This window comes from Cottoperca gobio, chromosome 16, assembly GCF_900634415.1.
Source record: "Cottoperca gobio chromosome 16, fCotGob3.1, whole genome shotgun sequence".
Lineage (NCBI taxonomy): Eukaryota > Metazoa > Chordata > Actinopteri > Perciformes > Bovichtidae > Cottoperca > Cottoperca gobio.
The window spans coordinates 20,153,804-20,178,824 of record NC_041370.1 but is presented as its reverse complement, the minus strand read 5'-3'; the positions used below and the strand labels follow the sequence as shown (position 1 = coordinate 20,178,824).

At 41.8% G+C, this 25,021-nt stretch overlaps 1 protein-coding gene across 1 annotated transcript; it reads right to left on the bottom strand.

Annotated features, from left to right (window-relative positions):
• Nucleotides 1-25: 25 nt before the first annotated feature.
• Nucleotides 26-23,687, bottom strand: emc2 (ER membrane protein complex subunit 2). Its single transcript, XM_029450843.1, has 11 exons — nt 23,570-23,687; nt 22,646-22,759; nt 19,664-19,728; nt 18,613-18,698; nt 16,794-16,851; nt 11,910-11,995; nt 11,603-11,662; nt 8,108-8,189; nt 7,710-7,820; nt 5,897-6,001; nt 26-611 (listed from the first exon to the last, which is right to left on the bottom strand). Exons 1-11 carry the CDS (start codon nt 23,607-23,609, stop codon nt 525-527), a joined length of 894 nt encoding a protein of 297 aa, XP_029306703.1. The 5' UTR covers nt 23,610-23,687; the 3' UTR covers nt 26-524.
• Nucleotides 23,688-25,021: the final 1,334 nt, after the last annotated feature.

The following is a 25,021-nucleotide window of genomic DNA, read 5'->3' as shown; positions in this document are numbered from 1 at the left end:
AATCAGTTCTACTTTTATTAAGACATTTTGATAGATAAAGATGTTTCATTTACAGACGGAAACAGTAAAGGACCTCAGTGCAGACAGGTGGGATCTCCACATTGTCTTTATAAATAGCTTTTTTTGTACAGCTTGTTACACGTGGTCACATGGTTAATAGCCTTGATGTGCTAATTAGTGATATCAGTTAAGAGACGGAACCTAAAAGACAGCATAGGATGGGGATGGATAAAATAATCCACAGCTGGGTTAATACTAAGTAGAACATGCTTAAATAAATGGGAGTACTTTGCTGTTGTGAGTTCCAGATGGGTGGGGGAAATATTTGCACTTGAGGGAAGCAAATGTCTTCCATCGTCCGTGTCGAGTTCAATCAATTACAGAGCCAAACTTGAAGGGATAAAGAAGAAAAGAAAGGGATCAGTTAAAGATCCGGTTGTGGTCACATTGCAAGGCTATTAGAGCTGCCGTGTTGCTCCGAGTGGCTGTGCGTGAAGAGGAGGCTGGAAGGAAGGCGAGGGAGTCTACGACATGGTGATCTGCATGGACTCCAGCATCTCCTCCACCGTCTTCATGGAGCATTTGTTCTCCTTGGTCCCGCGGCCGGCCATCTGCGTGTCGGAGAAGGAAGGAGGAAGACAGAGAGAGAAGAGAAGAGGGGAAAGGAGAACATCGGCTCATTAGGTCTCTCCGACAACAAAAGCAAAGAAGAGCCAAACACACTTGAACGCGGCACCACAGAGGACATGATAAGAAGCACACATAATCGGAGAGGCGACAGACTTATTAGATATTATTGGTAAACGGGGTCATGTAAAGTAATAGAATAACTCTCGGCAGGTTTTTCCTCAACTGTTGCATAAGAACCATTTTGTGATCCAAAACAGGATGCCCACATGATTAGTCCACTTCCATGGCCTCTAGTCCAGGAGTACATAACACTCCGCTCTAATTTCTGCACTGTGTCCGAAGGGTTTCCACAGGAAGTGCCGCAAATTATAATCCACAAACACATCCAGGATTACTCATGCGTGCACATACGGGCACACGCTTTTTTCTTCCCAATTAAACTTTGCAACAGACAAGGCATCCCCTCGAAAAATACCAAAGAGAAAGACAACTTCCTTAACCTTGGGCAGGGGGCCAGGGGTGTAATAAAGGGTCAGCCTAATTAACCTCCCTTCAGCCACATTTATAGATGGACATAAATCTTTACGAGATCTTTCTAAAAGAAGTTAAAAGTGTATTTTACAGTAAATGTAGCGAACCGATCCCACTGATCTCACTTTCCTTTGTATTTACAGTGTGTTAAAAAAACACTTTGAGCTAAAATGAGACGTAAAACCAACATTATTTATTGTTAATGTACAAGACTAGAAGTCTACAGCCGCACAAGGCAGTGGTGCTTTGAGCTAAATGCTAACATGCTCATGTTCAGCCAGTAGAGTGTTAGCATGCTAACATTTGTTGATGAGCACTAAACACAAGCTACAGCTCAGGCTGAAGCGAGAGTCATTAGTTTGGCAGGAATTTGGTCAGCAACCAAAGTATTGGACACATGAACATTTTAACCTGATGATGGCGCTAGATGTGAGGGGATCACCAAAGTTATTACAACTCATCCTGAGGGGGACATGAATCTCTTTATCAAATATCAAACATTTACTTTAGAATAAGGAAAGGAGAAACTACCTCATAACGTGATGAAAATCTAACAAAAGGGTTAAAAATGTGCAAATTAAGCCACAAAGTGATTAGAACATTTTCAAGACTTTTAAAGAAACCTAGAGCTAAATATAAATGAAAAGAAACACACTGTGGCAATGCTCGCCAATACATCCCAAAATCTAAAAGTAAAATCTACAGGATCATTTGCAGCATAAAATCATGTAATAAATCTAGAGACAAACCTGCTGCTGTGTAGAAGCATTGCAGATTTGTCAGCAACAACTAAAACGCAGCTGAACAGCAAAGGACATGCACAACACAACACAACAGCATTGTGGGGGTCCTTTCAATGAAGTCATTATAAACACAGCATTACCCCCCGAGTCAAACACAGACAGGGGATAATGTTTCAATGCTGCATGTCCTCCAAGGTGAGACATGAGCCCCCTGAGAGCGTGTGCACACTTGGTCAGACAGAAGCAAAAGCACACACACACACACACACACACACACACACACACACACACACACACACTGTAGACATCAGAATTTCAATACTTGGGACACACAGTTGGCTGAAGTGATTGTACCCTCGTAGAGTACGTCTCGGCATTCTTCCAAAACCACACACATCCCCTCCTCTACATTTGATATTTTTGTGGAACAAGACAGCGAAACGGACGATGCTATGTTCAACATCCAGAAATGCTTTGAATGCTGCGAGGCATTTATTAATTCGACATTTGGCCAGCCTTCCACAAACAGGAACCAACTGTAGCCTAAACCTAGCCTATACTGTATTTCCATGGCTAACGTTTTTTCCTTCCTCTTTTGCCAAACTCCATCTTAAGACAGGGCAGTTGGCTAAGGTGTGCAATTGGCTACGTCATTTCCAAGTGTGACTCATTCTTCTAGATGTAGGGTGTGTGTGGTGGGGTAGCTATAATGATCAGTGCATTTCATTGCCTTGCCGGCTAATGCGCCATTACCCCGGGCCCGGTAGTCAATTATCTCCTCGGCCTGAGGTGAGACCACCACATTAACTCCTGCCCTGTTCTACAACAGTAGGAGCAGAGCAGACAGCTCCACATCTATTTAGAGCTTCCGATAATAGAGTCATGACGCAGCGGGGTGCCTGTGGTTCGTGACAGAGGAGCTAATCAGAGAATCTGTTGAGAGAGTTAGGGCAGGAGGGCAGGGCCGTGTAGTGCTGCTTTGAAGCCCCCCGTACACCTACGACCCACACATCTCCAGCTCCTTTACATGTCAACCGACCCCACCGAGGTAATTGCATTTCTTCTTTTTAAATGAGCCCCAGTCAGTGGTGACCTCTCGCTGACGTCTGCTCCCACTTGCACTCACCTGCCCACCTTTTTTCTCACACTGAGGTATGACAATCACCAGGTACCGGGGCCTCATAAAAGTGGACGACTGACACGAGCAACGCTTTAAAAAGGGGGCCATCAATCAGCGCACACAAGCCCACAGCAGCCTGCAGCTGTGTGACGGAGGCCCACACCGCCCGCCGCTCCCTTTTAAAAGATCTCAGAAGTCATTTAACTGGAGGTGGGGAGGCAACCTTACACCTTGTCATTTAACTTGTCTCACACAGCAACCACAAAAACACATCTACAAGCGCACATGTGCCAGGCTTACATGCACGTACTGTACATACACACTCATGGCTGAGCTGAGCTCCCAGCACAACCCCTATATCACCAGGCAACTTAAATAAATACAAGAGGTTGTAGAGCAGGGCGAAAGCTCACATCGTGCTCCCTGGAGGACAAAGGTGTGACTGACTGAGGGGTGTCATTATCATCACCGGGGGGCTATAATACAATAGCATAATAATGCAAGAACACCCTTTAAAAGAGCAATTCACTTCAATTGAGATGAATTGGAATGTCAAAAAAAAAAAAAGATGTATATATATCTATGAAATCTATGCCCATGAAGCTTTTAGCACAAAGCATCTACCGAACTGAAGACAGATGTGTGTTCTGTGGGTAAACCCTCTGCCACACCGACAGAACACTGGTTATGCTACTGTCAAATCCCTGTAACGAGATTCAGAGGAAGCCCCAAAGTAATGTTATACGCGTCTGTACAAGCGTATTTAATATACTTATACACAGCCTGATAACTGCCTAAATTATAAATATAAAGTTTAGTGTATTTAGTGCAATATGCCGGGAGAAAAGAAGGTTAATTTTCGGACAGTATCAGGGTCCCTGGCCGTCCCGCCCAAGCCTGAACCCTGAACCCTTGTAATGTTACACTTCGATATCGGATTTGGACGCTGCAGAGTTCCCGCCAAATATGATTTTCTTTTTCACACTTTGTCCCCCTGCTTCTTTTAAGTGGCAGATTTATGATTTAAAAAGTTAGCAGTTTAAGATATTCATCTTTCCTCCTGCTGGGTTCAAAGAGTTTCTGAGAGAGCGAGGTGAGGTCAGCGAGCGTACATATCAAAGTGACGGCTGGTGTGAACTCCACATCAATCCAGGCATATGATTGACTAATCTTGGTGACCAAACCCACCTCTACATTTTTCCATTTATCAAGGAGATCTATATCTGCACACATATGAAGTGGTAACCTAATTTAAAGCAAGCGGCACCTCTTCAGTTATGATATTTTTAACCCAAACCTAAAAAAGGAAGCAGTAAAAAGCCTCGAGCTCTTCCGTGACACTTACTACAACAGCCATTCACCGTGACGTTACTCACATGCACACTTTTTCCAATAGAGCCCTCATACTTGTCTGAGTGCTCCACATGTGAAATGTGTCTGTACGTGTGGTGAGACGAGGTCTTAGAGGCTCAGCGGGGAGCCTCTTTCTCTCAAAAGGACCCACACATGCTGAGCAAGAAACCGCTTATTACATGTTTAACTGTCGATGCCCAAATAAGCAACACATATGGCCAGCATGGCAAATAAGATTTTTTATTTTTATTTATTTTTTAATATGCTTTTGGGTTGCTATAACAACGGCATAAACCATATTAGTGATACCATCTGAGCAGCTCTTCACTTTTTCCCCTCTCTTTGCTTTGCGTGCATGTGCGGACGCTAATATGTGCGAACACACACACACACACACACACACACACACACACACACACACACACACTTTATCTCCCTTGTTGGCTCCCTTTCTCACCCTCTGTACAGTCCTAAGGAGTCACAATGTATTCCTCAAGTTTCCTACATTTCACTTCATTCACAAATGGGTTCATTGGCAAATCAGATTTAATTTCAGGGACTCAAATTTAAATATCTTCCCTGATAAGTTAATTCAAGTTAATTCACTCTACAGGTGACTCAGGTAAAAAAAAAAAAAAAAAAGTAACTAATAGATATTATCATGAAACTTAAACCAGTTGACTAACTTTGATTAATTTAGGAGAAATCTACAGATGCAAAAAGTTAGTAAATGAAATACTAAATGTGTATTTTTATTTTCTTTCCCCTAGTCTGAAAGAAGGCATGTTATGGAAGTAAAACAGCCCAAACTATTAGCCTGTAGTGTCTCGCCTTAATACTAGATGTACATCTAGTTAAGAACGCTGCAACTGGAGAAATAACATTACAACGTATAATTAGGCTCGTCACTTTACTGGGGACCTCCGAGATGCAGTTCAAAGGCACTTGAGGGTCACTGAACCTCACATTGAGAACCACTGAACTAGACAACTCTCTGCTACAGTTTATCGCGATTGTGGTCCTCGGAGAATCAGCCTGTGGCTCCGCGAGGAGCTCATCTGTGAGGCCAGGGTGTGGAATAAAGTCTTAGCAGACGTTGTGGCCTTAAATCAACACATTAACAGTAAATGTACCCAGACACAGTGAAAGACACTAAGGTTGTTATTACAAACACTGCAAGTTGAAGGCCTCCTTCAGGGCTGCTGTGCGTGCAGGGGTCATTTGGTGGTGGTGAATGCTTTTCACATATTATACAAATGAGGGGATTTTTGATATTGTGTGCAAATAGCTCATGAAAGCTAAAACACAACAGAAGAGTCATAAGAAATAGAACTGGTGGTTTGCAGTGTCTGGCGGAATGAAAGGGGGAAAAAGTAAAAAAAGAAAAAAGTGTTTTGGTCGACTGTGAGAGGCACCAAAGATAATGGAGGCTCGACAAGAGTAATGAAGATAGTGGCAACTATAACACATGTAGTGAAGCTAGATTATCAAGCCGAATGACAATCGTTACGCGACTCACCTTATAGGCTCTATTTATTTGAGCGGCAGCCCAGGCAGCGTACTTCATATTGTCCTTCTTCACCTTGGCACTGACTTTTGGACTTGCAGCGATGTGACTTGCAGACTTGAGGAAAAAACAGAAAAAAGGGAAGAAGAAGTAAAAGGAGGGAAGAGAGGAGGGGAGAGGGGAGGGGGGTGTTTCTTATATCAAAACTTGGTGAAACAGCAATAAAAGCGTAATTGAGATGAATGTGCAACCACTCTTACCATCTACCACTCCACTAGTCATTGTGGCAGAAATTAAGAGAAAAAACAGACGTTGGCCTGAAGACACGGGAGAAATCATTTATGGGGAGGGAAAAAGTGAGTGTTTTAATGCTTCATACGTAAATTGTCACTTAACGGGGACCTAATTTCTCCAACACCATCGATTCACTGCGATGAAAGAACCTTGTATGTCTTTAAAAAAAAAAAAGAAGAAAAAAAAAGAGTGGCGCGCAGTGAGAGGAGCGCTGTGTGAATCACGGTCTCTGCCTGCCCTGACAGCTCCCCTCCGAACCACAAATCCCATGTCTTTCCCATGTTCCTTCCATCATCTCCACACAGCAAACCCCAGAGGGCTTACCCTGCATGCACTTCAAAGCCCTCTGTTGAAACTTTAACTGCACACCAATCAACCTGGCCCTGTTTTTTCTTCTACAAAATGGTTTGGCTTCTGTATTTTTTTAGTAAGCATTTTCTTTTACTTAATTTACTCAAGAGCCTCATTTAGATCCCGTCAACCCAGACAGGCTATCCCGTTATGGAGGGGAATCCCCACGCAAATGTTGTGAGTAACTAACCCACAACTGTGGTCAGGGCTACCAGGTCTGAACTGACTCAGATGGTGCGAGATGGTGAAAGTTTCCTGTCCTTTCACTGAACTTCTTGCACCTGTCAAGATCTGGACCACCGAGACTTGCTGACAATCTGCAAAACACACTCTTAAGATGGATCTGTGACTGATGAAAAGAATAAACTCCCACCTGAAGTATCCATTAAAGACCCGGGTGTCAGTGGAAGACTTGTCAGGAAGCCGTACAGGGGCCTGCTCTGTGTCCAGAAGCGTGGGAGAGTTAACAGAAGCGTATGTCTTGGTTTTGACCCTGCCCTGCGCCTCCTGTACTCTGCTTACACCTCGGAGCAGTTTCAGAGGGTAAGGAGCTGCTGCGAGGTGTTTGGACTACCTGAAGAATCCCAGAGAAAAACACTGGGGGTCTCTGTGTTCGACCTGCTTCCCCTCTCCACCTTTTATTCCCTGAACCACTTCGTTTGTGTTTTTATGTCAAGTCTCACTTACATATGATGCATTGGCACTAGCAGACAACATCCTGTTTAAACAAACATGTACATGAAAGGGCAGAGACTACAATCAAACTGGCAACTGGTCGGATAATTTGCCTTTGACAAAATGCTTGCAGCAGTTGTACTGCTCTCGCTTACACTTTTTTCTTACTCCACAACTACTTTATTTATTTAAGTCATAAACATAAAAAAACGTCTCACCAAAGGGGTATTATTACTAAAATAAAGAGCCCCAGAGGGGCAGACTTTTTCCAATGCTGGAGTTCATCGTCTGAGTCAGCAGTGAGCTGACCTGTCTGAGAGCCCCTTCTTCGCTCCCCCCCAAAACACACACACACTAGAGTACAGTTGTGCTTGACACACTCAGTGGCCAGCCTCAACCTTGACAAACCACAGGGCTAAAAAAGAAAAAAGAAAAAGGCTCTACCGTTTTGTTTTTTGTGTTTTCCTTTCTCTCCCACTTTCTCTTCATGCAAAGCAGTACTCACCATGTACAGACCAAACAATGCCCTCATGTTTCGGTTGTTCAGCCTCAGCGCCTGGGCAAAATACTTTCTGGACAGCTCCAGGTTTTCCAGCCCCCCCTGAGTGTACTTCACCTGTAGGAGAAGGAGGAGGAGGAGGAGGAGGAGGAGGAGGCATTAAACACGGCCAATAAGCTGTGCTAAAGGGCAGCTCGAGCAATGACAGCATGACATCTGAATAAGCAATACATGACAACCCTGTGTAAACACATCTTCTTTCATGAGCCTGTATTCCCAGTGACGTTAAGTGCGCGTCGGTGTCTCTCGGTTTTTACAGAGAGGCACCATTCACAGAGAGCTAACATTTATTCCACAGTTTGCCCCCCATGCTCGATGACGGACATCCAGGCGGGTATACCTACCTCAGCGTACTGCTCACAGTACAAGTGATTGTGAGGATTGGTCATCATCAGCTCCTCCAGGCAAAACGCGGCTTTTCCATAGCTGTGGAAATGACAAGGAAAACAGTAAGCCGATTGATACAGCTGTGGATGTGTCATCCTTTAGCTTGCTCAACTGTGAAGCACAACATATATGCCCAATAAATGTACAGGTATAAATCTGAATTCAGAACTACGTGGGGTGCGGGTCAGTTTAAAGCCTATGTTGTGGAGATGTGTTAAGATCCACCACATGACGTGACGTTTATTTACAGGCTTGCAGTAAAGGTTACTCAGTCCAGACAGCTGGAAAAGGTAAAAGCCTATCTAGTGTGGTGTTTTTCCCTCCTTTGGGGACACTGAGGATCAATCTGGTCCGTCTGTGTGTGTTTTTTCAGCTTTAATGTGTAGTTAACTACCTTCCTGAGGTCAGCACTACAGTAAGAGCTGGCACACTGTGCCTATACTCAGATGAGATCACTTCTCAGCAGCAGACTGCTGAGCTGTTGACCTCACACTAATCTGCTGCCACTCCACTTCTAATACACAGTTTCCCCTCCACAGGCCCAGGCCAAGACGAGCTCAGATACAGTATATCATTGAACACAAAGCCATAAAACGTCTGTACACCTAACAAAATAGAAGCCAACGCACACAGAAGCAGACCTACTGACAGAAACTACTCTGGCTGTCTATCAGCACATCCTGAAAGTTAAAGGGATAGAAACAGACAGGAGTACCAGCATACCAATAGCAATAGCAATGTACTGCTGTGGATGGGGACAGCAGCAAAACAGCCCTTTCAGATGGGGAGCTGGAGCAGTTATCTATGCACTCTTCACAGAACACGGCTGCCTCGACTGTGAATCCGAAACTAACCCTTTTAATTTTGCTTTCCAAGATTGTACTTGTTTTTGAGCGATCCTTATCAGATAGAAGAAATACCGAAAGACCACTGCTTCTACACTGGTATAGATGGGGAGTAATCTCACCGCTAGAAACGAGGTAAATGCTAAGATGCAACGTTTTTTGCGGGAACCAAATGAGCCGAATGTTGTCTGCCACAACATGAAGAACCTATTGGTCCATTTAAAGTCCGCCATGGTAACTAGCTGAAAGATTAACAGCAGAGGAGGGGAAAGGAAGGTGGGGACGGAGAAAGAAAGAAATAAACAGGGGGAAGGGGTTTAGTAGAGGAGGGGGGAGATCAGAGGGCTCTGAAGGTTGGGGGCTGCTTACAATTACCACTTCCTCTCCATAAAGACTTTCAGATGTGCTCATGCAGTGGCCGTGGCCTGCAACAGAGCCCTCTCCATCAGCCATCAACCAGAATCTTGTACCAGAGCCAGACCCTTACCTCTTCTACTCTTCCTCTAAAGCCATCTAACCCCCCCATCACGAGCTCCTCTGTACGACAGCTCCTAAGCCTACTCTTCACCACAGTGCTCGAGTAAGGTTGTAGCCACCATCATGTGCGAGGCTGTAAGAATCCTATTTGTTTATTTTAGAGGTTAGTAAAAACCATCAGCAGTGGCCTTCCCCCATTTCAACACCACAGTCTGACTGCACATAAGACTGAAATGGATTCAGAATACAAAAAGTATTCATATTTATCCTGTAATTGCGGATGACCGGTCCAATTTAGTAAGTCTCGCAGGCTGGGTCCGAATGAGAGCCAACAGTAGATTACGACCCGGGGCTTCGTGCAAAACTGGCAAACAGACAAAATGACCTCCCCGTCTAAACACCGCTGGCATGAGGAGTGTCAACTCAGAAGCTATTAATTACGTTTTTAATGAGTTAACACTGGTGCCTGCTGCAACCCAACAATGGCAGGGCAGAGACGCACTGCTTTGTGTACTTTTAGCTCCCAGGGTGTTGCGCAGTGAGGGGAGGAGAGTTTATTTTTCTTCATCGCTTCTCCATCACCCTCTGTTTTCTCTGGCTGGGGGGGGGGGGGGAAGAAAAGTGCCACCACCTTCTCCTGGGAATTTCACAGCAAGTGTTCTCTCTCTCTGACCCCCCCCTGCTCTATCCCTCTGGAAAAGAGTTAGCGATAATGCCAGGCTATCCGGAAGAGGAGGAGGAGGGGAAACGGGGAGTTTGTAACCCAAAATAAAGAAAACAAAGAAAAGAAATTGACACGCCTGTAGATAAGGGGCTGTGGGAGTGAATGGTGTGATATTAGAAGTGTTGGGATAAGCTGGGAGATAATCCTCTCACCCCTGGATTTCCTCTGGCTACTACAGCAATAAAGCCTCCCAGACAAAAGCATGAAATATCCAATAAGTAGCCTTCTCACTGCGCTACACATTCCTGCTGCCACTGCCCTCGCACCAGAGCAACCATAGAGTCAGCGTGCCCACACACACACACACACACACACACACACACACACACACACACACACACACACACACACACACACATGTAGAAAACCACAGTTCAACTGCAGACACTGCTTCACTAACTTCTGAGCCCCAGACAATTAAGGAGGGATAAAAGGTGACAAACAAAATAAAATAAAAATGTCTTACAATGTTCTCGTCTGTCTGGCAATTCTCCTTGGCAACTGAGATATCAGCGGGGGGCCAGGGAGTCTTTTTGCTCTCATATGTAGGAGAGGGGGCTTAAGACTGAAATCCTATTAAACTACTCTTATGTGACAAACATGGACAGGGCTCCATTCAGACCCCTGGCTGAGTCAGGCATCTCACCGCCTTCTATTGTGGCCATCCAACGGCCCGCTGGAGATCAAGCCATCAGTCTGATGTGAAGCTCCGTTAAACTGACAGGTACATCTCCAACATATGGCTGCCTTACTGGAAACATGGCACTTTTTATAATCATAAACATCTGCCATTAAAAAGGAAGAGTTCAGGCTAAAATAACAACTTAACACGCAGCAGATATACCTCAAACCTTCTCTTCAGAATGTATACAGTTTGCTATGCAGGAAGTTTGGACCTATCCCGATTGTTTTGTATTCGCTTTCAAATTCACATTCATATGCGTTGTTGTTGGTGGTGGCGTGCAGCATGGAGATGCCATGCCAACTTGTTTTATGAGTATAAGTACTTATGGTTCTTTTTTTGGCTTAAATGTTTTAAAGTGAGGTAAAGTGTGTGTGAGTTTAAACAGACACCTGGCTGAATACACTGCTCATTTCCTGTTTCACATCTCCTTTTCTGGTGCCTTTTCTCCATTGACATATCTACCGTTTCTCCCTCGTCATGGTTGTTTATCAACGTTGCTCTTTAGAAATCAATGCTCCATAATATGCATTAGATAATCCAATGAAGCAGAGATCTTATTTTATCCTCCAACTGTGTAAAAAAAAAGCTTCAGTTTACCCACTACAGCGGGTTGAAATGTCTTGCTTGATTGTCTATTGGCTTAAATGTGTTGTAGTTATAAATCATCCTGGGGGTTTAGCCTAACTATATATGTTATGTTGCATTATTAAAAAATATTTACTCGTGTTCGTTGATGTAGAGCTCTGACAACTCATGCCACGCTTCTTGGTCCCCAACAAACCTGTAAACACAAAATGACAATACATTACCTTCCTTTTAAAACAGGGAATGCATTTGTAACCTAGTCAAGCAAAACTGTAAGTATAATATTACAGTCATCACACTATCAAGTAGGAGAAACAGTTTGCTGGCATTGCATGCACACGTTGTGCCAGCTCAATTGAAAGCAAACTGGGTTTTTAATTAAAATAAAAGCCAGGGGAGGAGGAGGTGCCTGACCCTCTCCCCCCTCTTGGAGAAACACTCACTGCTCCAGATACTCATTGAGCTCCCGTATGGCTTCAGCGCTCTTCCCCTGGGCCTTCAGTATGGAGATCTTGCGCTTCCTTGCTGCCTGTAGAGCAGAGAAGTAAACAGGATTAGGAGCTCAGCTCCTCGAGTGTTTGTCCGAAGGAGGGGTGAGAGGATGAGTGAGTGTAAGAGTTGTGAGTTTTAAGTGTGTACATTAGCGTCTTTTCAGAGCACCACAATCCTTTTTCCAGGTTTCGCTGTGAGACTGAAACATTTCTATAAAATGAATCAGCACTTTGGTGCAGCCATGAAGTTAAAAGGACAAAAGGCACAGACACTTTTGACACCAAAGTTTGTCAAGTTTATTCATATTATTGCTGGGAACATTTAAATGAATATAAGCCTACCAACACATAATTGGGGCTAGTTAGTGGCCATGTCCAACAGGAGATGGACACACACATCCATGTTTGAGAGTTGGAATAAGCTCAGTGGCTGAGATAAAGTGGTGAGTCATCCCTTAACCAAGTGGGGAAAATGGCACACTCCCCCAAACCCCAACGCCTGTCTTCCTGCCTGCACGGCACGCATCTAGCACTGCACCAGCCCAACTGACATCAGCTGAAAATTGCTTTCCGCTTCGTTTTGATGTTGGAGTGACCTTAAAGTGGATTAGATTCTCATCAATCTGAATTAGAAAGTATTACTCCTGCGGCTGCGACTTTTCCAAATTTTCTCCAAACCCTCCTCCTCCTTCTCTTGGTAGTAAGTGAAAACCTTCGGAGGCTGCCGCTCTATTAGAAGCGTACTGCCCTGCCACAGCTCATTTTATTTATGGCCTGGCACTTGATTGAGTAGGGCTTCCTCTCCTGCGCTCCTAACCAAAGCCATTGAGGGCTGTGTGTGAGTCATGTTTAGGGAGCTGTAAATTTGGGCCCGACACTGCCGTCACAAGAAATCCAGTTATCCATCAAGCTGCGACGGGGACCTGCAGAGACACTGCAGCCCTAACTGACCAGCCATACTTTAGCCTCTCAAGAAAATAGAAACATAGGAAACAGGACAAAGAGTTGATCAAACAAAACAGCATTCTAACTTCTACCTGCACCACAAAGCTTTCTATTCCCAAACACACTGTTCACATCTGTGTGTATTTTTAGTATCAGAGAGGTCAGAAGGCCAACAGAGAAAATGAATAAAATATGTTATAAAGTTATTAAGCAACAAGGGACAGTGAAAGGTCAAACCTTTACTCCTTCGTTTATGTCGTCTGACACTATTTTACATCCAGTGCATTTCACCAGAACTCGATGCTATGTGAAATTCCAGAATGTATACTCACTTCAGACTAAATTACAAGCATGTGGGATGTTTCTTTATCCAATACCGAAAAAGGGAAGCACATATTTTTTTTTTTTTTTTTTTTAACAAAACACTACAGCGATGATGAATGTCAATTTTTGCACTTGGGAGCTCCCACCATCAACACACCCACCTCTCTCGACTCCCAACTTTTTTTTCTTTCTTTCCTAGATAAAGAACCACTTGGGGCTCAAATGAACATATGGAAGTTGGTAGCCCAGAGAGTCACACAGCACTTTATTAAACGAGAAGCAATTCCAAACCACTCCTCTCTCTCCTCCTTTCTCCAACTAATGATCCAGAAAAACCTGGCAGTGGTTCTGAAACCTCTGTTGTCGTGATTCTTTTTTAATTAGTGCTCCGAGGAGACTTAGGAGTGAGGACTGGATTATTTACATCACCCCTGGCACTTTGCTACGACCTACCGCAACCTCCCCTTATAATAAGAAACATCACAGCAAGGGTGGCACACCTCACACTGTATATACTTGCAATTGGACAGAAGAAAAAAAAAACCTGTTCAAGGTCTGCTTACATTTGTACATAGCAGCAATGGAAGCGGTTATTTTAATTAGGATCAATTACGAAACATGTCATTTTACTATCTGTAAGTCAAACTCCATTAGTTTTGTGAATATACTTCACATTCTCGTGGTGAAAAAAAATCTGTATTAAGGATTTAAATTGCAGATGACTTAAACAAATATAATCTTGTCATACAATGAATCTGTAATTGCATACGATTGTGGGTCCACCTCAGGAGTTGTCTGTATGACCTCAGTGGCTTATTTAAGAAATATGAGCTTTTTATATTGAACAATTAGGGTGAAATGGGAGCGTTGGAATTCAATATTAATGCAATCACTGAACAAATAAGAAATGTGGTGCATACTTGTATGCAAATGGAGGCGGTACTACATAATCTGAAATACTCACTATATGAAAAAAATAAATGAAAAAGAAAAAGGTGGAAAAAAACGCATTTACGCACACAGACAAGAATTTTGCCAGATCATTGCTGTAGGTATTGGAACATAGCAAGCAATGGAAGGGCTAAGAGTTTGAAACATTTTTTGGACGCCGCTATGGCAAAAAAAAAAACCTTGAGCAATTTTTGTTGATTCAACAATTTTGGTTAATGGGTACCACATCTATTCCACAGCCTGTAATTACAACAGCTCAGTTTCCAATCTCTGCTTCGCATGCTGGGATGCCTCGCAAGTCTTCCTTGTGGTCGCCAATTTTCCGCCATTTCTCAGGCCCGTCCCCGTCTCGATTCTTAAGAGCATGTTGGAGAACATGTAGGGAGGAGATAGCCCTCTCTTTGAGACAGGTGACCTAAACGATGCCATCATATAAAATCGCTCCACCCTCGGACACTACACCCAAGTCATTCAGGACAAGGATTGTGGGAAAAAAAGGTTTAAGGTTAACATCCCAGGGACAGAAGACCCATTTGTCTGTTTTGTTCCATTCCCGGCCCCGGGTTTGACTGACAGCCTGCACTCGCTCGGGTGGCAGTATCCAGCATGCAGAGACCAGGAAACAGACCATTCCCTTTCCGAGGATGTCCCTAGAATCCCCAGAGAATCTGTGCCATGTTTGGGGAGGTGTCCGGGGATTTACTGAAATTACAACTCCCTTTGTCAAAACACTGGCTAAATGTAAAACAATTTGTTGCAGATTACACCAATTACTTAAACATAACTTTGATGGAACAACACTCCTTTTGTATATGAAAATTAATGCGTTACAAGGAAATAATGTGATTTGTGGCTTTAACTTCAATCTTGTGTGGGACAGCAAAATATTTTCTAAGTCTTCACAGCAACAGTCCCAGTGTCTTTTCCTTGTCAGACATGGCAAAAAATTAGGAAAGTAGACACTGTGCTCTGTAGCATTTGTTTTAGGCAACATCATCATTGCGGGCAGCCCATGAAAACATTCCCTGTCCCTCGCTTTAAAGGCCGAATTTCCAATCGCACTAGCAACAAAAGCAGAAAATAAACAGAGATGGTCTTGATAAAGTGACGGTGAGAGTGAGACACGGTGGGAGGCAGCAGCTGTGGCTAGGTAAAGATGAGGAGGCTATTCCTCTGTGCCACAGCGAGAGCAAGCGGGACGTGTGCATCAGAGCGTGGTCAGGATTATTAGTGTTTTGCAGTAAGCCTTCCATTTGTTTAAAACCGATAACCGACGATGTGAAGAATCTTCGCATGGCATCCGAAGCACAAATGTCTACGCTGTGTCTGTAGGACTCTGCCAGCTGAGAGAAAATGTTTTAATATATCTAAAGCGATCCATATGTCAGCGTGGCGCAGGAAACTTGTCGAACATCTTTGGGGTAAGGGGTGAGGGGAACAGCCAAAATAAATAAGGTCATGGTTTCTTTTGAAAACCCTTTAAAAGATTTATTTTCTCGCATGGCCACATGTCCTTATGGAAACAATTATCAGCAGGTACATTATGCTTTGGGTTGGTGGTGTGGGATTGGCAGAACACTGGCGAGACATGATTCTGCAAGACACTGATGAATAGTGGTGTGAATCTTTGATTTCGATTCTTGGGGTCACGATTCAGTCCAAAATCGATTCTGGATTCAAAAAAAATCTGGATTCAGTACATACGGGCGCTACTTTCAGGATCTTCTCCATTCGACTGTGTGCCAAGAATGACGCTGTGGGAAACTATGGTCTGACAGAAAGTAGAGTGTGTGTAACATTATGTAGTCGTTATAGTTGAAAAGGTTGAAATTTGATCAACTGTTTGCAATAACGTAAACACATAAAGGCAAACCTAAGACAAAAAGATAACATGTATTTATGTTAATCCCGCACAATTAAATACTTTTTACTAAAAGAGTATTTCTCAATTCTCAGTGACTTCAAGGAAAATAAGTTGAAGTTATACAAAAAATGTAAATACTGCCCATTTCAAAAATATAATTGGGTATAATAAAAGGCTGCTGCCTGTGTGTGCGGCGCCAGGTGGAAACCTGCAGCCCTGCAGCAAGAGCCTGACCAAAGAGGCCCGCAGACAGCCATCCAACGCGAAAGATCAAAGTAAGCGCCGTAAAATGTCCGCTGTTATCGGTTATGTCATAGGTTTATTAACCGGTGGGGAAATGTCCTCACCGTGGCATCCCCACACAGCGGACCATGCACCTGAAGCCAGTAGACGACAATGAAGAAGGTGGGACAGCCCTGTTCACTCAGGGAGGGGATCTGAAAGGTCCAGTAAATCACCATCTTCAAAGGCCAGACCTTTATTTACGCTTAACTTCCACCAAACATGTCTGCCACTGACTAAGACCATGAATCACCCCCCACCTACCCAGCCCCCTCCCTTGGGTGAAAGGCTGATGAGCAGTGTGGTTGAGGTCAGAGAGGCCACAGGGAGTTTAACTTCGCAAACTTACACTGCTGACACCAAAGTGCCTCGGCAGAATTAAAGGCTTCCAAAATGCTGAGACCACAAAGCGAAGCAAAGTAGAATTCTAAGCTGAGGGACTTTTCCCTTTCTTTCCCTGCTTCTCTTACCGTATTGGTGGGGTCGTCTAGGAGAATGGCATCATAATGCTTGCTGGCCTCGTCGTACCTTCAGAGAGAGAGAAAAGAATACAAATTTGTTTTTTTTAACCAATCCCAGTCCCCAAGTTGGGTAAAATTAGGTGGTGGGGAAATCAAACACAGTTCAAGGTAATCAAGTTTCTGTATACAGCGTGGCAGGTTCCTATGATTACAGTGAGGCTGTTCAGAAATCAGTGGTGATCTAAAGGAAGAAATAAACACTCATTTAACGTTAAGGTTGCTGGTCACACAGCAGACATTGTGAGAGGCTTGTATCACTTCACGATGAGTCATGAAATCAATACAAACAAAGCACCGTTTTGAAGATTATATTTTCATTTGATTGTATCCAATTTGATTCACCTTTAAACAAAATTAAATTGCCGCTTTAACATCGGTCCAGATCCGCAGCCGAGTTGTCGGTTCAGTTGTCCGTCTCTTGGCCCATACATAATACCACAACACACACACCAATGTGAACGCAACAATATCCAACACGGCGCACCTTAAACTGTTGGACTGAGCCCACATGATTCTGTTTAAAGGGAAAATTTATGAGCTGTAAATATCAAATCATACGGTAAAGAAATCTGGGAACAGGAGGTATGTGCACTTCACTTGTCATGTCAAATCAGGCTCAGCAGGATGATTTTAGAACTTTTTTTTCTACTCTGGGTAATCTGCAACTCTGACGTTTAAGCAGCTAAAGGCAGGATTCAGTGATCAGAGCCCCGCCCACAGCCTGCAACAGACAGAAGCAACTCTGGTTCCCATTAGCGCTGAGAAGCCCCACTTCCAGCACTGCTGCTTCCCTCACTATTCACTTTATTACTCAGCCACACGTTGGGAGATTTCAGATGGCACCAGGCGACCACTCACGAGCCACTTTGATTTGCTTTATTTATTTAGGAGCCGTGTGTGTGTGTGCGCGTGTGTGTGTGGCGGGGAAGCGCCATGCTGTTTGAAGCTGTGTCATTCATGTGTAGCTCTGTCTGCTGCCAATTAGATCCCAATGTGCCGTTTATTTAATCTGACAGTGCCGAAGCAATCACTCTCAATTATCACATAAACTCTGACATAACCGATAAACCAGCAATGGCGATCCGGGCGGGGAATGCTAGCGAGGTAGTAAACAGGTTGCATTACCCTTACTTTCAGCTCAGTACAGACTAAAATACTCCCTGTTTATATTTTTTGCTTGTGCTCTCTAATCTGTTAACTCTTTTTTTTTTTTTATAAACTGCAGATTCATAAATAAAACACATTATTAGAGGGAGGGGGCGGGCGAGTTGTGGTGACATGTCAATATTTACAGGGCCAAGACATTCTCGCAGTATAGGAATCAAAACAGTACAGGAAAAGAAAGCTTGAAAATAGAGAGAAAAAAATAGAGAGAGAGACGAGGAGTAACAAAATAAGGAAACAACGGAGGAATAGAAACCAGAGAAAATTGAGGGACCCCCAGAATAACATTGGGATCCGACCACTTCCTTCCCGGGAATCCCTAACTCAGGCTAAAAGGGCCACAGGACTACCCAGTGCTGAACCTTTCCTCTCTCCGTTCCCCTTCTTCTCCAAAAGGAATGCTGGGTGATCCAACATAAACACAACCTACCCCACACACACACACACATACATACATACATACATACATACATACATACATACTGCACTTACACACACCGGGACCACTGTACCACTTAGGATCCGCTAACAGTTTCTCGCCCCCAAACCTCCCAAAGTACCATACATAGCAGTGCCTCTGGAGCTTTTGGTGCCCGATGCTTACCTTTCCAAAGCCTCCAGCCTCATGCCTGATAATCGCTTCACTCTGTGGCTATCTGGAAACTGCTTCCTCAGTTCCTGTAGACAGTTCTGCAAGGATGTGGGCAGAGGAGGAGAGAGAGAGAGACCAATTATAGTTGGCTGTAATTTAAGTTTATGTTTCACTCTTTGCTCTCACACATGTACCTCTCCAGATATGAACCACCTGTACTGAACATATGTCAGACTTTGCCTATGTTTCAGCTAAACTGACCTTTTCACAGTCAGTCCAATCTACTGTTACTACTGTATGTGAACCATTTGGGCAACCACGCTTGCTACAATAAAAAGGGGAGTGAGGATGCTCTCTGCCACTTCCTCTTCTAAACAGAGGACGTGTTTGATCGCACAGCAGTGAAAGAGCTAGGGAATGGCTATAAATCTCATTCAGCATTATACTGAATAAGATGAAAAAGTCTGCAGTATGACCCGATATCGAAGCGCTATCCATCAGCTGAAGGCTGCTCCTCATGCTTTTTCTGTCTGGCAGCGGAGCAGCAAGCAGAGCCAACAGACAACTAAGTCCAATGACTGGATTCTGCCTTCGCTGTACTCAATGACTCATTCTTTTTGGGAGTCCAATGGAGTCGTTACATCCATACTGATTAGAGATGAACCATTTCAATAATCAAAATAATATTTTTTTTATATCTCATGTAGATTTGAAAATGATCAGAATTATGAATATTTAAAAACATGAAGACATAAACATCACATTAAGCCTGAGGATGGCAAATGAATCGTGATGGGGGGAAAAAGCAGTTTAACTCCATAAAGGATCATGGCCAAGTTCAGCTAACACTTGAAGCATGCTTCTCCGCTCATTTGCTACACCCTCTAATTCCATCTCTGAGCAAATTGTTTTTCCAAAGAACAGACTAATACCATTTGGCCAAATAAAAATCAAGATTTTCACATTTGGCAGAGGGGGTACTGCAAAGTAGGAATGGCTGTGAGAGAGTGAACGATGGCTTTTGAAGCTCTAGGGCGTGTGAGGAAGAGCGGTAAAAACTTACCAGAGCCAAGTCATCCCGACTGCAGTCCAGCGCTGCAATCATCACCTGCTCATAAATAATCCATACTGGGCAGAAGAGACACAGACAAAGAAGACTGTGTTAACGCCCTTTCCATTCCACTGTCTGCTGTAACATGTAAAAATGATATATTGAACTGTACACTTGACGTCCCCACTTACGAGTCTTTCCCCAACAGCTGCACATCATGTTTTTTAACTCGCACAAACAAGCTTCCATGAAGTGAATCAGCAGCGTAAGAGTTTATTCTAAGAACTTTCCAATTTCATTTATTATGTAATGCTACATTTACTATTTTCTGTATGCAATTCATTGAAGTTAATGTTCAAAAACTAGACATTCATTTCAAACTTGGACAGAACTACGACCATAAATGCAGGACCATTTCAGATAAACGTCCTTATGTAAGGCATTAGTCATGTTATTCATTCCCCCATAGTGAGTTGGTAATAAATTACTAATTCAATTTCAGTAATAATGTTACATTTGAAGGAAATGCAGCGTAACATTATCAACGACAATTTTAGAAAATAAATTGGTTATAATCAAATGTCAAACTTGTCAAAGCTTAATGTCAAACTGAAGCTGAACTGTATGAAAAGTATTACCCTACACCGCCACTCAGTTAACTTTCCTCATTATTAGATGCCTTCCGCACACTTTGTATAGTATATAGTAGTAGAACAGAGACATGGAAAATGTGATCTTTGAAGGTATCAAAAGGAGCATTGTTAGAAAAACACTGTTGATGTTTTGTGAAACCAAAAGTAGCTGAACTAACATTTGTGTGAATGCCATGCTGTTTCTCATCCCTCACTCTGGGTGGTGTGAATGTGTTAACAGTAACTGTAGTTAACATGCCAACAAGTTTCAACAGCTTGGCTCGATGTGGTTGGGTTTACAACATTATGTGTCCGTTTTCACTAAGAATACATATGAAAATATCAGTTTCAACATAAACACAATATAACATTTATTTGATCAGTGGGTGATGTTAAAGCATTAGTGATACGTGTATATAAAAGGTTCTGAATATCCTGACGCGCCTCACCACGAATAGAATTATTAATGAATGTTTATATAATCATTTATTTGTTTTTGAAAGGCGATTATATTTTTAATCCCCAGAATCTTCCAGAAGGCTTTAACAACAGTCAGTTCTTAAAGAATAGGCTTTTTCACATCTCTGCAGCTTGTCTTTTAATAGAAATGGGCTAGAAAAAAAGACGATGCATTTTGTTCTTTACTGTGACATAATACTATATACTGATCTGTACATTATGTTGTAGTTGGTCATATCAACAATAGTATCAATATTAACCATCTCCGTTTTGTCTACTTCCTACTCTATGATGCTTATTGAGAGTTTAGGGTGGAGATCTCATAGTTTAGTATTGTCAACATGTTTAGTTTTTTTTTTAGATACATAAAACCAATCTCAAGCGAATCTGAACATTTCAGCACTATTGTACTATACATATGTTATATGTATATACTTGTAGAGCATGGCATGTTGAGCACCATTATTAACAGGCACAACCACTCCTTTAATACGTTTCACTTGGTGGTTAGCTATAAAGTTAAAAAATGAATGAAACGTTTATTGAAATGTTGTTTCATTCAGTCAACTGTAACATTATACGTTCTGACTAATAGCCTGGCTACAAAAGCCAATTAATGGAATTAATACAACATGTTAGACAGACAGCTCTGACAAGCAGACGGGACATGTTGGGCCAAATGAACACCCCCTTCTAATTGAAAAGAATAATAAAATCCAACTCCACCCAAAAACTGGCAGGTGAAGCCAAAACAAACAAAATGGCTTTAGTTTTTCTTGCCTTTAATGATTCCAACTCTTGCTTTGATAATTGCCATCTCGTTTCACAGCCAATTTAAGAGCTGGTTTCAATAAAACTAGGGCATGTTAAGTGTTTATCCGCGAATTTTGAGGACTGTATGAATCATACAGACTAGGGGGAAACAGGAGAGTTTTACGGGCTAATGCAGCAGGACAGTGCTGTTGTAAGGAAGACCATGACCTTTGATATGTTTATAGTAAGTAAAACTCACTCGTGCTTCAAAAATGTAATCTTATGAAATCAACAGCATACTATACTCAGTGCATTACTAGGCACCGGATTATACTTACTATTGCACCTTTCCCATTACAATTATTGTCTTGTTATCTTGATCTTTGCTTATATAGTATGTCTGGAATATATTCAGTTATTTTCTGCTTTTACTGATAATCTACTTGTCTATTTTTTGTGAATTTGCCAGCTCTTCATCTAAGACACCAAAACAAGGTAAAAAAAAAAAAAGAAAGAAAGAAAGTTAACTGGTTTCCATTCACGCTTTTCCAAGTTAAGTATTTTACCTTTCCCCCTTCAAATCTCCTAAATACATGTCTGATGGAAGCAATCTTGTAATTCTGAACTTGGCTTTTCAGCCATGACTGTGTCTATCTGTGTTTTCCACATCACAGGAAACCTAAGATCCTGTTTTAGAAATGTATCCAAAAGAAACATATATACCACAAAAGAGGAGAAGAAAAATCTAGCTAGCAGAAATCACCCACTTAGATCAATCATATCTCACAAAGTTGTACAGATGAACCCACAGTCAATAACATTAGCCTGGCTGTGGGACATTTAGCGGTTTTCAATACCACAAAGAAGAAGATCCTCATTCAACCATTTTTTTTTTTTTTTTTTTTTTTACTTTGAACAGACCTTCAGTCTGGACTAATCTTTGACTTTTATAATATGATGTCAGTACTGCCAAAAGAAAATGATGACAAGCTGTCCTTTGTGTTCTGTTCAAGTTAATCATTCCATATATATATATATATATATATATATATATATATATATATATATATATATATATATATATATATATATATATATATATATGGAATGATTGACTGAATTATTTAGTATTTAGTCTTGAGACACTTACTGTCATCTCCCAGTTTTGATGCATGTTCATTGATCAGCTCTTCGCCAACATCCACAGTTTGTTCACTATTTCTGCAGTTATCGTCTCTCCATTTACGCAGCTTGTCTCTCATCTCTGTAGACAAAGTTGGTAAATCATGAGGACAGATGTAATCTCCATCAACAGTTTTCAACACAAGTTATCAAACCTGGTCCTTTAACTCTGGGTATGCAATACTACACGATACGAGATGAGAGTGTGAAAAGCAAGACATCACTATAATGTGCAGTAACGTTTTTCATCAATTATCCGTCATCTGATCTGATGAGACTGAAGTTACTGGGGCTAGTCAGACACCACAAAAGTGACAACCATTACATTTAGTTCAAATTATCGGATTATTAGAGAAATAAGTACACCTCATGACCACGGTGGTTATGTGTGTGCTAGTAGTGCACTCACAACTAGATAAAATGGCTCTAACATTACAATTGCATTGTTATTACAACACTATATGTGTTTTGCAGTACCAGAAATCTATTGCAATGTAACGTTAACTTATAGCTGACGTTAGCCGTAGCCATGACTGCCTCGCTATGACCGGCTAGCATGCTTTAGCAGGCGTTAGGTGGTTTTCTGAAAGTAGTCAGACACCGCGTGCTGCTTTACATTGAACCCTACTTTAGCACAGTCTACACTAAATTACAAATGACGGCGATTGCGCTGGTACGGGTGTACTGTATGGGTCTACTGTATGGATAAACTCAATAAGTTTGCTAACGATGCTAATAGCATGAGCTAACTCCTTTACACGCCGACGTATTAGCTCGTATTTTCAGTCTGCTCTTGCAAATAAAAATACCAGGAAAACACCGAATGCATTTACAAATATAAAAACATGTCTCAATGACACTTGAGGAGAATCTATTTAATAGTCTGTCTTACCTTCCCAACCCACATCGTACATTTCTGATACCGACGCCATATTTTCTCTTTTGACAACAGACGCCGTGGCTACGTCATGGGCCAGCTGTGGACGTGCCTGACATTGTTAGAAGGTAAAGATATTATCACTTCTTTGGATAGTGAACAGTCTATGTTCTATTGTTAACCTTTTTTTCTTCGTTAAAAAATATCTGTTTACGAAAATTTTAATCCAAAAGCTAAAGTTACTCATTCAACCCCATCTTTTAAATAGTAGGAACATTTTATTTTTATTTTGAGTCTCTGAAATTGGTAACAAATAAGTAAAGTAAATACAATTATTCAGAGATGTTTGTTTGAAAGAGTCTGTCACCAAACAACTCTTACTTTTCTTTCCTGTTATTATTATTATTATAATTATAATTATAATTTTTACTACTTTCTGTACTAGTTATTTTTCTTCTTTCTTTATCAATTATTGTTTTATGTACTGTTAATTTAAATTGTAAATTGAAACAAATGCTTCATATGTTAAATGTTATATTGTCGATTCATTGTCAATTTTCTTGACTTAAATAAAGTTGATAAAAAAGCCAGATTTATGTATTATTATTTTATTATTATTAATAAGAAATAATCATAATAATAATAATAATAATTCTTAAATTAATCACATCTTATAACACTCTCTCTCTCTCTCTCTCTATATATATATATATATATATATATATATATATATATATATATATATATATATAATATATATGTATAGTTACATATGTATATCTACAGAATCACTTAATGTATTCAGGTCTTAAGTCTGGTGATTTTGACTTTCAAGCCCAAATTGCACATGTTCATTGCACAGGGCAAATGTGATTCTAGCATACTGTAAACCTAAACTTGCATACCCATTGCACTGTTCAGCAGTCAGCAACATGCAGTATGATGGTTAGCAGACATGTACAATCCAGATGACGTCGTTTTCATGCTCCATTTCCATTTTTATATAATCCCCCTACTAAGTATTGGATAGGACAGTCGGCTGAGCCTAATCTATCAATTTCATCCGAAAACCTGAAATGTGCTTTCCAAGCACATCTACCATTTTATCCTGATTTCCCCCAGGAGCCTCTGTGATTCTCATCTCCTCGCTATGTATGCTTGCTTACACACTTCTCTTACCACATTACACACTTGTTGATGTGGACTCAGCACAAACTTGCTTACAGAGACATTTTAAAGATCTGATGTCATATCCAGTGCTTCTCGCAGCCTACTGTTATGCATACTTTGTCAATATTCTATTGTGAAAAGGACAACAAGGAGAGGTTTCTCTGAAGGACACTGACATTGTAATACAGCTTAGCATCACCAGTAATGGGCAAGTGCACAAGGGAACGATGAAACGTCATCATCTCTGTCAAGGATGCAAATAATAAAACTGTGTACAGTTTAAGTTACGCTAAGCGT